The sequence below is a fragment of the Phoxinus phoxinus genome (assembly GCF_949152265.1).
Source record: "Phoxinus phoxinus genome assembly, chromosome: 12".
NCBI classification, from domain to species: domain Eukaryota; kingdom Metazoa; phylum Chordata; class Actinopteri; order Cypriniformes; family Leuciscidae; genus Phoxinus; species Phoxinus phoxinus.
Genome location: NC_136887.1, coordinates 18,766,078 through 18,779,945, shown reverse-complemented (window position 1 = coordinate 18,779,945; position 13,868 = coordinate 18,766,078). Strand labels below are relative to the sequence as shown.

Here is a 13,868-nt window from a genome sequence, read left to right as displayed (position 1 = left end):
GTATATGCACTGCGGCTGTTAAAAAATTTGGGGTCAGTAAGATTTTTACTTTAAAAGAAATTAATATTTTTTTATCCAGCAAGGATGCATTAAATTGATTAAAAGTTCCAGTAAAAATATTTATAAGGTTACAAAAGATCTTTACAGATTTATTCTTTTTACAAAATAACTTTTTATTCATCGGAGAATCCTGAAACAAAATCGAAGTTATCAAAAGCAGCACAACTGTTTTCAACATTGACAATAATAAGAAGTTTTTCTTGAGCATCAAATATTTAATTAGAAAATAGTATAATTCACAATATTACTGTTTTTGCTGTATTTTTGATCAAATAAATGCAGCCTTGCTGAGCTTAAGATATAAAAAAAAATATATATATAAAAAAATCTTATTGACCCCAAACTTTTGAGTGGTAGTGTAATGAATATAGGTTTAATTAAATTAATAATGCAACAATAAACATTTCAAATTGGACAAACAGTTCTACATTTTGTACAAATGTTCCACAAACGCAACGTAATTAGGTTATCAAGTCAAATGTAGTCAGTTGTCATCTCAAAAGTAAATATGATCATTTTGCGTTTTATGTGCATTTTATGAAAAATGTACGTCTAAAATGACTAAAAGTTAGTAATTTGCTCAAAAGTTGCTAAAAGTTGTAGTTGATATTACGTCCGGTTCATCACCCAGTAAATGAAAAGTGGAGCACATTGCATTGTCGCAAACAGTATCTGCAAACTATGCTCTGTTGCCGTGTATACTTTTTTTTTTTTTAGAATGTAGTTGGTCATCTGGTTATATCCCATGCAAACAAAACATTTTCATGCTGTGTACACTATGCGTACTGTATACTACAGATATAGTATGAGTATTACGGTAGCATGTAATTCCGAGCAGAGTGAATGTCCGGTTGTCTAAAAGCACCTTGAGACTTTTAACTGCTCTGTGATATAGTGCTAAGTGATTTCTATCTCATCTCAATCAGTGCAATCCATAAACTCCTCCAGCACGTTGTGCTGATGTAATATCCCGTGCCCCTGAGAGCCGGACTCCCTAGGAGAGATGGATGGTGCTCTTCACGTATGTGGCTGTGAACAGTCTGCTCGGCAGCATGCTTATATCACAGCTCTGCAGACTAAAGGTCTAATTACAGACTCCCCGCTTCTCAATCACCTTCACCCTCTCTGGAAGAAGAACTCAAGGCACTTTTTCCTCTCTTTCACTCATATGTCTTTCTCCCTCCCTCTAGCCTTTATTTTTCCTCTCCACATGCTCCTAAATCCGCTCAGCCTCTCGTCTCTGGTCTCCCCGGTTGCCTGGGTGGGTTCGGTAGCAATCCCTCTTTGCCTGCTTGCTGATAAGGCTTCACAGAGAGCTTTCAGATGCTACTGATTATGTCTCGTCTCTTTGTGCTCTGTTTTCTGAGAATCTCAGAATCTCTCTCACAGCATCCTGCACGGATGAATGAACGCTTTTTAAAGCTATAAGGCTCTTGAAAAGCACCCTTGTTGTTTTAAAAGGACATTGTGGTTTTCATCTAGAGAGGAAGCTTTAATTCTATTTTCCTTTTTTCTCACTTTTTATCGTCTTTCAGGGATTAGGATTGTGCGTGTCTCTGTGAGGAAGAGATTCTGTGGATTATTGCGTATCCAAGGGCTTTTCATTTCAGTTTCATTGACCTCTCTGCATCAGTAAAATTTTAAGAGAGTCAATGAATAGATTTGATGCCTTAGATCAGGGGTGTCTAAACCTGCTCCTGGAGAACCACCTTTCTGTTCAGCTCCCGCCTTCTCCAGCACACCTGTTTGGAAATTTCTAGTAATCCTGAAGACCTTGGTTAGCTGGTTCATGGTTAGAGTTGGACTAGCTATTTGTAAAGTCCACACTAAGGGCTTAGTAACTAACTTAGTCTAACTTAGTACTTAATTCAGTTGCACCTAGTTCTTGTGGCAGAATTTACACTTTATTCCGATGGTCCACTTAAGACATTCTATAAGTAACTTTGCAATTACATGTCTAACTCCATTACAGAATTACTAGATTGTTAGTGGACTGTTAGTTAGGTGTTGGGGTTTAGTTTAGTAGAATAAGTTGAGTTACATTTAGTCAGTAGAATGTCTGTTGGGGAACCATCAAAATAAGATGTTAAGAAGACAGTCTACTAATAATCTAATGACTGCTAGTTGACATGTAGTTGCACAGTTACTTATATAGTATAGTTACTTATAGAATGTCTAAGTACTTTTGACTCAAATAAATTATATAGTCTAAAATATGTAATTAATATGTTTAAAAAAGTTTAATATTTGTTTATGTTTAATATTTAAAAAAGTATTTAAGATTAGTCAGAGGCAATACATATTTACTAATATCAAATTGGAACATTATACATTTAATATTAATATAATTATTTAATTGATATATTTTGGAAAGTGTATATTCATGTCTGAGAGCCACTAAGGGCATTTTCAGACCCATTTGCTTTGTTCCGAATATACACAGTATATGTAATTTAAAATGCAGTTAGAGCAGGAACCAAGGCTTTGTTGAGACAGCATTCTTGCAATGCATGGAGAAGAGCAATTATACAACATTTTAAGATGAAGAGGCACTCTTTGGTTTTCAACTGCGATAACTAATGTGCTCACTCTCAGAATCAGACACTACTGCATTTTATATAACATTTCCCGTTATGAATTTTGATACCGCTTGGTTCGTTGGTCCGTTTGGTTGGATTGCTTTCTCACCTCAAGAGAACCGCCCCTAATTCCTATTCAATCGGCCCGAGACCTCCTTGTTCAGGTGAACTCAAAGCGATTGCTTTGGTGCAGATCCAAGCATGATTGCCGTTTTTATTAATGCCTAAACGAACCCAACTAAGGGAGAAAATGCATCAGGTTCCAAAACAAACACTCCAAATGAGTCAGGTGTGAAAAAGCCATAAGAAGTCAAAATAATCAAAATCATTGTATATATCTAAAGGGCTGAAGTCTATCACCCAGAACACAAGCTCATTGATGTAATCCAATTGTCTGCCATTTTGGCCCTAGCCTTATTCCTGGTCTGTGGCTTCTGTGAAATGTATACGAAGAATTATATTTCAACTAAATTGAATGGTACAATGCTCAAATAGTGTAGGATACTCTAAAAAAATTACAGAAACTGTCACAGTAGTGTTACCCCTTCAAAGTGTACTTTTTACTCCTAAAGTGTGCAGTTAGTACCTTTTGAAAGGGTACTGCCCCAGTGACAGCTTTTGCACCATTTTTTCTGAGAGTTTTTGTGTACTCTGTCATAACCCTTCCATTCATCTCTTTCTTTCTCTTTTTTTTCCAGAGGCTTTTGACATGGTGCTCCGTCTAGGTCGTAATTCCACTCTGACGCTGATACGGGAGGAGTTTCCCGGTTTGGGCACCGGATCCAGTGGAGCCGTAACACAGTTATTCATGGACATGTCTCTCTACATCCTGGGCTCGGACGCTAATGTAAACGACATGGTCTCCACCTTCTTTTCCCGCCTTTTTCCTCTCACATACAGGCGTCTTCTTGGCAACGGGGCAGTGACGGGCATCTCGGAAGAATGCCTCCGTGGGGCCTGGCGGGGATCCTCTGCATTCGGGTCGTTCCCAAAGATGATGATGACCCGGCTGTCTCGCTCGCTCCTGGCCACTCGTGTCTTCCTGCAAGCGCTGAACCTGGGCATCGAAGTTGTCAACACCACCCAGCACTTGCGGGCTGGCAGGGACTGCGGGCGCTCGCTGCTGAAGCTCTGGTACTGCCCTCACTGTCAAGGCCTGCTGGAGGCCCGGCCGTGCCGCCCGCTGTGCGTCAGCACCATGGGAGCGTGTCTAGGGGGGGCGGCGGAGGTGCAGCCTCACTGGAGGGCATACGTGGACGAACTGGGATCACTCGCCACTGCCATGAAAGGGGAGCAGGACATCGAGTCTGTTGTGCTCAGACTGCACGTCATTATCAGACAGGCTCTCAAACAAGCTGTGGTGGCCAAAAGCAAAGTCAGCGCACAGGTGAGTGACACATGGTCTCAGTAAGAGGGTGCGAATATGAGCGCTGTAGGCGATTTCAGCCATTTTGCTAACTTAAGCCATTTTGATAACACTCTGTCTCCTAAACCTCAACCTACAAAGACATGTCAGCAAACCTGAATGAGTGAAATGACTCACAGGGATTTTGGATTGGTTAGTTTTCTGATTGGTTGTTAACAGAGCCTAGGGCTATCAAATATTTTTTTTTATATCTATCAAGATTTCTCAGGACATTTATATTAGTAAGTACATTTTTTACATTTAGACACTTACGTGTATGGCATATAGAAGACATTGGGACTGTGAAAACAGTGGGGGTGCAGGGTATACCTCTTAAGAAAAGTATGGACCATTTTTATATTGAATAAACTGGTAAAAACAAACAACATAATCTAATAATCAAAACTCTCATCATGAGCACAAAACAATGTTAACTTGATTTTTAAAGTTTTTAGTCTTCCCTTGCCATCTCTAAATCATTTTCCAAATCATAACATTGTTTATTATGAAATGCTCTTAATACGCTGATTAATAATGCTAAATTTATGAAGAAAACAAAACATCTAAATGTGGCTCACGTGAACTTGTCACAAACCTGGTTGGAGTCATCCGTATGACAGAATAAAATAATTGTAATTGGTGCATTCTCGTTTTCTGCAGTGTTTTAGAAAAAGTATAGATTTCTCTGTTCACAATGTTTCTGCTACTGTTGTTAAAATAATCATGTCACCTGCAGCTCTGAATGTGGCACTTTAGTCTTTAGCGGGAGAGAGAGGCTCTCTAGATAAAAACATTTTTTTATGATGTAGCGTCAAAAGACCATTACCAAAAACCCTTGTGGTGTGTCCCCCTATGTTATTTTGCCACGCTGCTCACTTTAAACTGTAGAAATGGTAAAATGACGCAATTATGTCCCGTGGTCCGGATGGAACCAAGCCCTGGTCTGGAACCAGACTGTGGTCCGCCATTTGAATACCACTGCCCTAAAAGGGACATGGTGATGGAAAAAAAAATGGAATGGGAGGGAAAATTATTATATTTCAATGCTTTTTTGTACTCTTGCAAAACTTTGCAGGTGAGTGTAAAACTGGTGATGGGAATCATATGAGGTGGATAGAAAAACTATGCGAGATAATGCAGTTTCTTGGGGAAAACAATACTTTTGTGACAGAACACAAAAGCTTTGAGAGGAAATGCCAAAGTATTGAGATATAATTTCCCCTCCAATCTCAATTTTTTTTTCATCACTACATACCTTGGGGGCTCCGTAGAAACATTTCAGTAACCAAAAAAGTTGCAGTATTACAAATGAATCAGAGTAAGTTCGTCACAGGATAGATGTTTATTTCTGAAAGAGTGTCCAATTCTCCCTCTCGTTTCCCTTCGTTAACCATTTCAGATGTGTTCATCTGGCTGCCGCTTGCATAAGAACACTCTAAAACATTTTTACCCAAACACTTACAGTATTCCCTCGCTCTCCAGGAACCGACAAACCTTTCTCGCTGATGGCCCTTTCACGGGGGCAGGAGGAGTTTAAACAGCAATAACACACTCCAACTGCTAGCGTATGTTAGCGAGATCAGGAGGGCAAGTGCTCATGAAATATTGAATGTGAGCAATGGTGGAGCTTGTTCTGCTTTTGCATGATGGGGACGACGTACTAAACTTTCCACTTTAACACCTAGCTTCCCGTTGGCGTAAGACTCTCACACACTCGCTTGCTGCAGCGAAATGCACTCACATTATTCATCAAAGCTCCATCTCCACTTATCCCCTCCTCCGCGATGTGTAAAATACTCCACCTTCGGTTCGCCGGTACAGTGTGGGTGTGTGTAAGTGTGTTTATGACTATGGTTGTGTTTGGTTCACGCAGTATTTGTGGAGATCAGAGAGGCCTTTGATAAGAGGAATATGAACATGTTATTTATTCCTGAAGGGGTAATCGGGCTGCTTGATGGGGCTCCTGTGAAGTTTTAACAGCGGGGTCCTAGAGGAACCATTACATCTTATACTTTTTGGCCAACCTCACATTAAAGCTCTACAGTGTGATGCACACATAAAAATAACCTCACTACACATTGCCAAAGGCTGTTAATATATGCCATCACACTGAATGATAATATTTCCATATCTAATGTCCAAATCTCTCTTGCATATGTCTCTGTTGCTAAATATATGTGCTCTAGAAACGTTCAGTCAATCCATTTTCTGGATATCTGACAGATGCAATATTAAAGTCTGTGTTTACTCAGTACAGGTGGTTGTATGTTCACCCAGACCTCCATATATATGGTAATGCGTCCTTCAGCGTAAAGTGCCATTGACACTGACGCTCGTGAAGCTGGTTCTGTTCTTTATTGCTTAATAACAGGACAGTGCGTGTGACGGAGAGAGAGTGTGTCTTGAGTGTGTCTCAAGTTTGAGGTTGGCACTAGCTGGGTTTCAACAGAAATAAAATAGAAATAAAGAAATACAATTTACCTAGAAAAATCACTTGACTCACTTGAGCTGGTTAGATTTGTTATTTATTAAGAAGGCATGCCCAAATACAGTCACACACATGAAATTCAGGGAAATAAAAACGATCGATTTGTGGCAATGATTTAACTAAATTAAAAAGAGGGAACAAATTAGTAGCCTACAACGTGTCCAAAAAATAAAAAAAATTATCACGATTTAACTAAAACAAGGAAGTAAATTAATAAAACATGGCCCGTTTTAAATCGTAGGAATGAATTCTTAATTCATATATATTTTTTCCTCCATGTCATATGTGGATCTCCGTACACATAAACTATCATACATTTACCAAATAAATTCGAACAGATTTGAACTACCCAAATAAAGCAATCTTCCCTGCACTACATTGGTAAATTATTTTCTTTAATGAGTTTGTAACAGGACAGAGAGCATGTTGACTATTGTAGAAAATTCTACGTAACAGAAAACATCATTGTAGAAATTGTAATGTTAAATTTCTGCTTACTACAATACTACAGTACTTTGAAAACAGCTGAACTACCATCACACTACTGAAAGTGTAGTTACGTTTGTGGCATTGATGCTTTTATCTACTCTCCAACACTGATGGTTAGAGCACATGTGTAGGTGTGTGACCTTTCCACACACAGTTTCTGAATTTTAAAAGCTAAAGCTTCACAAACAGCGAAGCCTTTGGTTTAGTTCAACGACTATAGAGCTCAGCTTTTGTTGAGGATCGATCAGAAACTTCATGACATTCATGGCAGTCTTCACTCTGGTGTGTGATTATCTGTGAGTTTAAGCTCTTTTTGTGTGCATTTTTCTTTTCATGGGAACAGTGCTGAAGAAAAGGGTGCTCTTTCTTTCACTCATCCTCTTTTTCATCCCTTCTCTATGATCAACAGCTGTTGACCCAGATAAAAGGAGGAAAGATGGTGTTTGAGCATGTTTGTCTGTCAGTTGGCTGTAAAAGTGCCGTCATTTCGGAAACAGACTTACTGTGATTTTGCTGAACGTGATTTCACCAAGTATAACATGTTCCTGGATCAACTTTTTTATTAATCCTGGAACAACATTCCAATCAACCAATCAGACTTGAGGGATACATTTCCAGTTTGTCAAGTTTACTAACCAGGGTTATGTGCTTCTTCATCAGTGTTATTCACTTATCATTTCCTTCTGATTTTAGTGTACGGGTTAGGTTTAGGGGTAGGGACAGAGTTAGGACTACATTTTCAGACAGGAATGTTGTTCCACGATCAACAAAATATGTTGAACCAGGGACACGTCTTGCTTGCCAAAATCTCTGTGATGGTTTTTCCTCCCTTGATGTAACCTGAGTTCTAGGATTGTCCATTGAGGAATGAATTCAAGGAAGACTGACATTTTAAATGTGTCAATATGACACTGCTAAGCCAAAGGTACATGGGTGTAGATTTGAGTATGGATGACAGGGACATTTCTCTACCAACGTTAAAAAAAAACTATTGAATATTCCCCAGCAATATTTCTAGCAATCACAGCTGACAGAATGTACAGTTGAAGAAAAATGTATGTGAAACCTTCAGATACGTTTATTATTTACCATGGATATTTGCATAAATTGGTGATCAAATTTGATCTGACCTTAAACTAAGTAACTAAATAATAAACAAACAAACAGGGTCTGTCTATACAAATATCACATAACTAATGATAAAAGTTCATGTCTTTTTTGAATACACATTATAAACATTCACATTTTTTCCCCCAATAGAGAATATTCAAATTGATATAAAATTGTATGTTTTTGACACGTTTTTATTCGTAAAATTAACATTTCACAGTATAGGATAAAATATGTTACATCTGTATGATTGACTTTAAACCATCCAGTGTCAAACCAAAAGCTACAATCGATCCTTGCAACAGTGTCTGTCCTGGTGGATGATAACCATGTTTCATCCTGTTGGCTTCAGCACCTTCAGAAGTTTCCAGAATGATTCTTGTTCCTACCTGAATCTAATTCTGCTGTAAAACAATGATATTACATCTCAGTCTGAAGAGCCCCATGGCCATGTTCTATCAAGCGGCAGTGTGACATCTCACTCATCAAACCTCTCATTGAATGTGATCTTTCTATCTCTCATTTCTCCTTTTAAAGTGTGCCCCCTCTCTCTTTGCTCTGAAAAAGAATGCATGATTTATGAAGCACTATTTTTACCAGTTACTGAGCAGAAGTGAGGGAGCAATGGTGACGAGAGAGAGAGAGAGAGAGAGAGAGAGAGAGAGAGAGAGAGAGAGAGAGAGAGAGAGAGAGAGAGAGAGAGAGAGAGAGAGAGAGAGAGAGAGAGAGAAATAGAGAGAGAGAGAGAGAGAGAGAGAGAGAGAGAGAGAGAATTTGAATTTTAACAAAACATTTATTTTACAATTCTTATACACTATGCAACAATTCCAATAAATATAACCACAATAAAACACATTACATTAGTGATAATCATTGTAACACACAAGAAAAAAATAAAAGTTCGTCTACAACAAAGCACACTGCATCATTATAACACCACTGGTTTGAAAAAAACATCAAGTCCTTCATCATTTTATAAAATTTAAAGTCAATCCACACTCTTGATTTTATCCTGTTTTTAAAAATAGACACAACTTCACATCCTTCTGACCCTTCCATTTTGTTCCTCCTGCTTAAATATACTGCCATTTTCGCTTCACCTATAATAAAATTTAATAATTGACATTTTATTCTATTTTTTGCAGCATATCGATAGCCAAGAATAAAACTCTGAACAGTAAAAACTTCATTTAACTTACTAAACAACAATTTGAGAAAGTCAAATAAATAACACAATCTTGTACACTCCATAAAACAATGAAAAATTGTCTCCCTTTTTTCACAGAAAGGACACGCATTACTCACATTTGGATTAATAACACTCACAAAAGAATTAACAGCAACTGCGCCGTGCAAAATTCTCCATTGGAGATCCCCCACTCTTTTTTCTAAAGGAGGTTTATACAAAATTCTCCACACCGGTTTTACATTCTGATCCAAACCAAACTTGTCTCTCCAAACAGTGTCTACTCTTCCATTTAAGGTTTTCTTATTTAAAACTTTAACACAAACTCTATACAATTTTTTCCGGTCAGCCTCATTGATGCTTAAATAATCTACATTCTCCAACATCTCCCCGTTAGCTCCTTTCAGATCAGGAATAATGTGAACCTCTGGGAAAGGATCTTTTTTATTTGGAAACATATTTCCTTCACCATAACTCACAAGGAGAGACTTTTCTTCTAAGGTAAGTTTCTGTTTTAAAACATCCAACAGTTTCCCTGCTAATCGTTCTGATTTTAGTCTTAGACAAGAAGCTACCCCTCGTGCGTTGTCTAACTCAGGACCCCCAGCAGTTATTAGATGATACAGTTTAACATTTCTTGATGTACACATTACATTTTCAAAACCCCATGCAATTTCACTTGATACATCCAACCTGGCTCCAAACACAGTCGGTTCCTCTAATAACCAAAACAAAGACGACTCAGAAACCCCTCTTCTCTTTTTAAATAAGCTCCACACTCTAAAGATCCCCCTATAAAAGGGCGTCAGTCCATTCAAATGAATCTTGTTAGAGTCCATTAAAAACAAAGTAGAGTCCAATCCCAGACCTCCAGCTTGTCTTAAAATAGAATTAGCAACATTTCTCCAGACCAGATCTTCAGGGCCTGTTAAAAGTCTTTGGATAAACTGTAAGCGAAAGGTTGCTCCTCTGCTGACCAGGTGTATTAGTCCTTGTCCCCCTTCCTCTCTAGGAAGATATAATACACTCTGTGGTATCCAGTGGAGCTTAGTCCAAAAAAAGTCTACTATGATGGCCTGCAGTTTTGCAAGAAGTCCACTTGGCGGCTCAGTACATGCCAAGCGATGCCAGAATGTTGAAGCCACCAAATTATTGATGATGGTCACACGTCCTCTGAAAGACATTTTCGGCCACAACCATCTCCATTTTTCTAGCCGCCCTTTTGTTTTTTCCAAAACCCCTTCCCAGTTCTTTTGCAGCATGGACTCATCCCCAAGATATACACCTAAATATTTAAAACCACCTTTCTTCCACTCAAGTCCAGCAGGGAGTTTAGGAAGGCATCTACCTTCCCACTTTCCACCTACTATGGCTTCACTCTTAGTCCAGTTTACCTTAGCTGAAGACATTTTACCAAACTCATTTATTATTACTTGCAGAGTGTCTACTTCTTCTTGATTTTTTATCATGACAACAATATCATCAGCATAAGCTGATAACTTAATTTTACATTCAGATTGCAGTATACTCCACCCATCAATGTTTGCTCTAATTCTTGATAACAGAGGTTCAATAGCTAAAGCATACAGCATGCCTGATAGTGCACACCCTTGTCTGATACCTCTTGTGACTTTAAAAGGAGCACTCAACCCTCCATTAATTTTAAGTACACTCTCAATGTTTACATACAACACCCCGATCATTTTGATGAAACCCGGGCTGAAACCAAACTCCCTTAGCGTCTGCCAGAGGTATTCATGCTCAACCCGGTCAAAAGCTTTTTCCTGGTCTAAGGAAATAAGACCAAAGTCTAGACCCAATGATCCAGAGATATCCAAAATGTCTCTAATTAAATGAATATTGTCAAAAATAGACCTATTGGGAACACAGTAAGTCTGGTCTACATGGATGACCCCACCAATTACTTCTCTCAATCTAATCGCTAAGGCTTTGGATAAGATCTTCATATCAGAGCATAAGAGTGACACAGGTCGCCAGTTCTTTATGTCTCTGAGGTCTCCTTTCTTCGGTAGAAGGGTGATCACTGCTCTCCGGCAGCTTGTCGGCAGCGACCCTCTGGTCAAGCTGTCATTCAGCACTTCTAGAACATCATCCCCTAAAACTGCCCAGAGTGAACTATAAAACTCTACAGGAATACCGTCGATCCCTGGAGCTTTCCCGCACTCCATACTCTTTAGGGCATCATAGAGTTCGCCTTTCGTAAAAGGTTTTTCCAGTTCAGCATTTGCTCCATCCGGAACTTTAGGTAGACCCACATAGAAACGACTGGATATATCTTTCACCTCTACGTGTTCACTCTTATAAAGCTCTGAATAAAATCCCACCGCTCTTTTTCTTATTTCCTTAGCCTCTATAATTTCCGTACCTGATTCAGATATCAAAGAATGCATATTTCTATTTTGTCCATTTTTCTTTTCAAGTCCAAAAAAAAATTTGGTCGGGCCATCCATCTGCGCTACACTTTGAAAGCGTGAGCGCACCAGAGCACCCTGTGCTTTAACACCCAACAAATCATCCAAAACTTTCTTTTTATCTTTGAGAACCTTAACACATTCTCTGTCTCTAACAGATTCCATTAAATTTTGAATGTCAATTATTTCTCTCTCTAGATCTTCCAGAGATCGGGAAATGTCTCTAGAAGCATTGAAAGTATACGTACGGCACAGTTGCTGTATCTCAATTTTTGCATTATCCCACCATTGTTGTATAGAATCAAACGATGACTTCCTATTCTTATATTTTGTTTCCAAAAATAACCAAACACCTCAAGAAAAAAATTATCCTGCAGTAAAACAGTATTAAAGTGCCAATAAGCACTTCTTGGCTTTACATTAGTAATAAAAACATTACAGCTGACTAAACCATGATCTGAAAAGCCTACAGGTGAAATTGCACAATGTTTAATAATATTAAAGTGATGCTTAAAACAATACCACCTGTCTAGTCTAGCCATTGTCACATACTGTTCTCTCACTTGTGCCCATGTATACTGTCTCTGTGTTTTATTCAACACCCTCCAAATGTCATATAATTCATATTCTTTCAGAATTTGTCTCAAAGCACGCTGTGAAGCCATATGCGGTTCTTTGTGGTTCCTATCAATGCTATCATCTTCTGTGCAATTAAAATCACCCCCCAGGAATAAATACTCTTCAGGTTTACAATTTTTAACTACATCTTTAACTTTGTTTAAAAACAACACTCTTTCACCTCCCAACACTGGAGCATACAAGTTAATAAATACAACAGTAAAATGTTCAAACTGGAGCCGTAGTTTCAACAACTGTCCCCCAACTACATGTTCCACTTCACATGAAACCGGATTGATATTGTTCCTTAGTAAAATTGCTACACCACCACTATTATTAGTTTTATGACTCATAATCACTTCTCCCTCCCATTCCATCATCCATTCATTTTCAGTTTTCATGTCACTATGTGTTTCTTGAAGAAACATAACATCAATCTTTTTTTGCCTAATTAATTCAAAAAGCATTGCTCTTTTTCTATAATCCCTTGCACCATTCATGTTCAGGCTGCCCAGTCTTAAATTACTCATAAATAAGTGAATAAAAAAAGAAAAAGCGCAAAACAAGAACAAAAAACTAACAAAGAAAAAAGAAAAATTAAAACACTTCTTTTTCATCATTTAGCTTATTGGATCTCAACTTTTGAACAATTTTCTTTAGCCTGTAGACTTCCTGTTCTGTGAGACCCCCCAGCCCTATTTCCTTCATTGCCACTTTTGCTGACTCAATAAACAATTCACGATCAGGAAAAAACTCTTGAACTTGAACTCCCTTCATTCCTTTTGTGTTTTGCAAAAAAGTCTTGATTTTTTCAATTGTATAAGCACTCCTCCCAACTCTTCTTTGAGAGGCTGAGTCCACTGAACTCACTGATTCACACTCGCTTTCTGATACAGATTCCTCAGAGTTACTATGCTCAGATGCAGTTTCTTGAACCATCCTTTCTGTTGTCTGTTCTTCTTGACTCTGTTCTTTCCTAGCTTTTTTCCCCCTACTCTTTCCACTAGTTTTTCTCTTCAGTGTTGGTGTTTTAAACAGATTGTCATCTTCAGTCATGTCAATGTCTCTTGGGATTTCTACATCCACAACAGCAACATTATTTATTTTTTCTTCTCCTATTCCTTCCTCATTATTCTTATTCACAGTTTCTTTTTGATTAGCTCTTCCATCATTCTCAGACGATTCCCTGTCTTTTTCCTGATGATTTTCATTTTCCTCTTTATCTTTTTGTCCCTCATCTCTTTCATTATCACTTCGTCTTGCTTCGTGTTCTACATTCTCTGGACACGCACGAGCAAGATGCCCTCCTTGTCCACATTTGAAACATTTCATTGTTTCCGATGTGGCGTAAATAACGTAATCAAACTCGTCAATCCTAAACTTTATTGCGAGATTTAACTCCGCGCTCTCATTGTTTAAGATCATGTACACTTGTCTTCGGAAAGAAACGACGTGTTTTAACTGCGCCGATTTACAATTTATGGCAATTTTTTTAAACTGG

At 38.3% G+C, this 13,868-nt stretch overlaps 1 protein-coding gene across 3 annotated transcripts in view; it reads left to right on the top strand.

Annotated features, from left to right (window-relative positions):
• The window catches only part of gpc3 (glypican 3), a 146,060-nt gene that overhangs the window by 65,452 nt on the left and 66,740 nt on the right, over positions 1 to 13,868 (top strand). For all 3 annotated transcript variants that reach the window (XM_079631692.1, XM_079631694.1, XM_079631693.1), the window contains exon 3: positions 3,338 to 4,026. In XM_079631692.1, the coding sequence (XP_079487818.1) occupies positions 3,338 to 4,026 (689 nt within the window). The remainder of the gene's footprint in view (positions 1 to 3,337; positions 4,027 to 13,868) is intronic.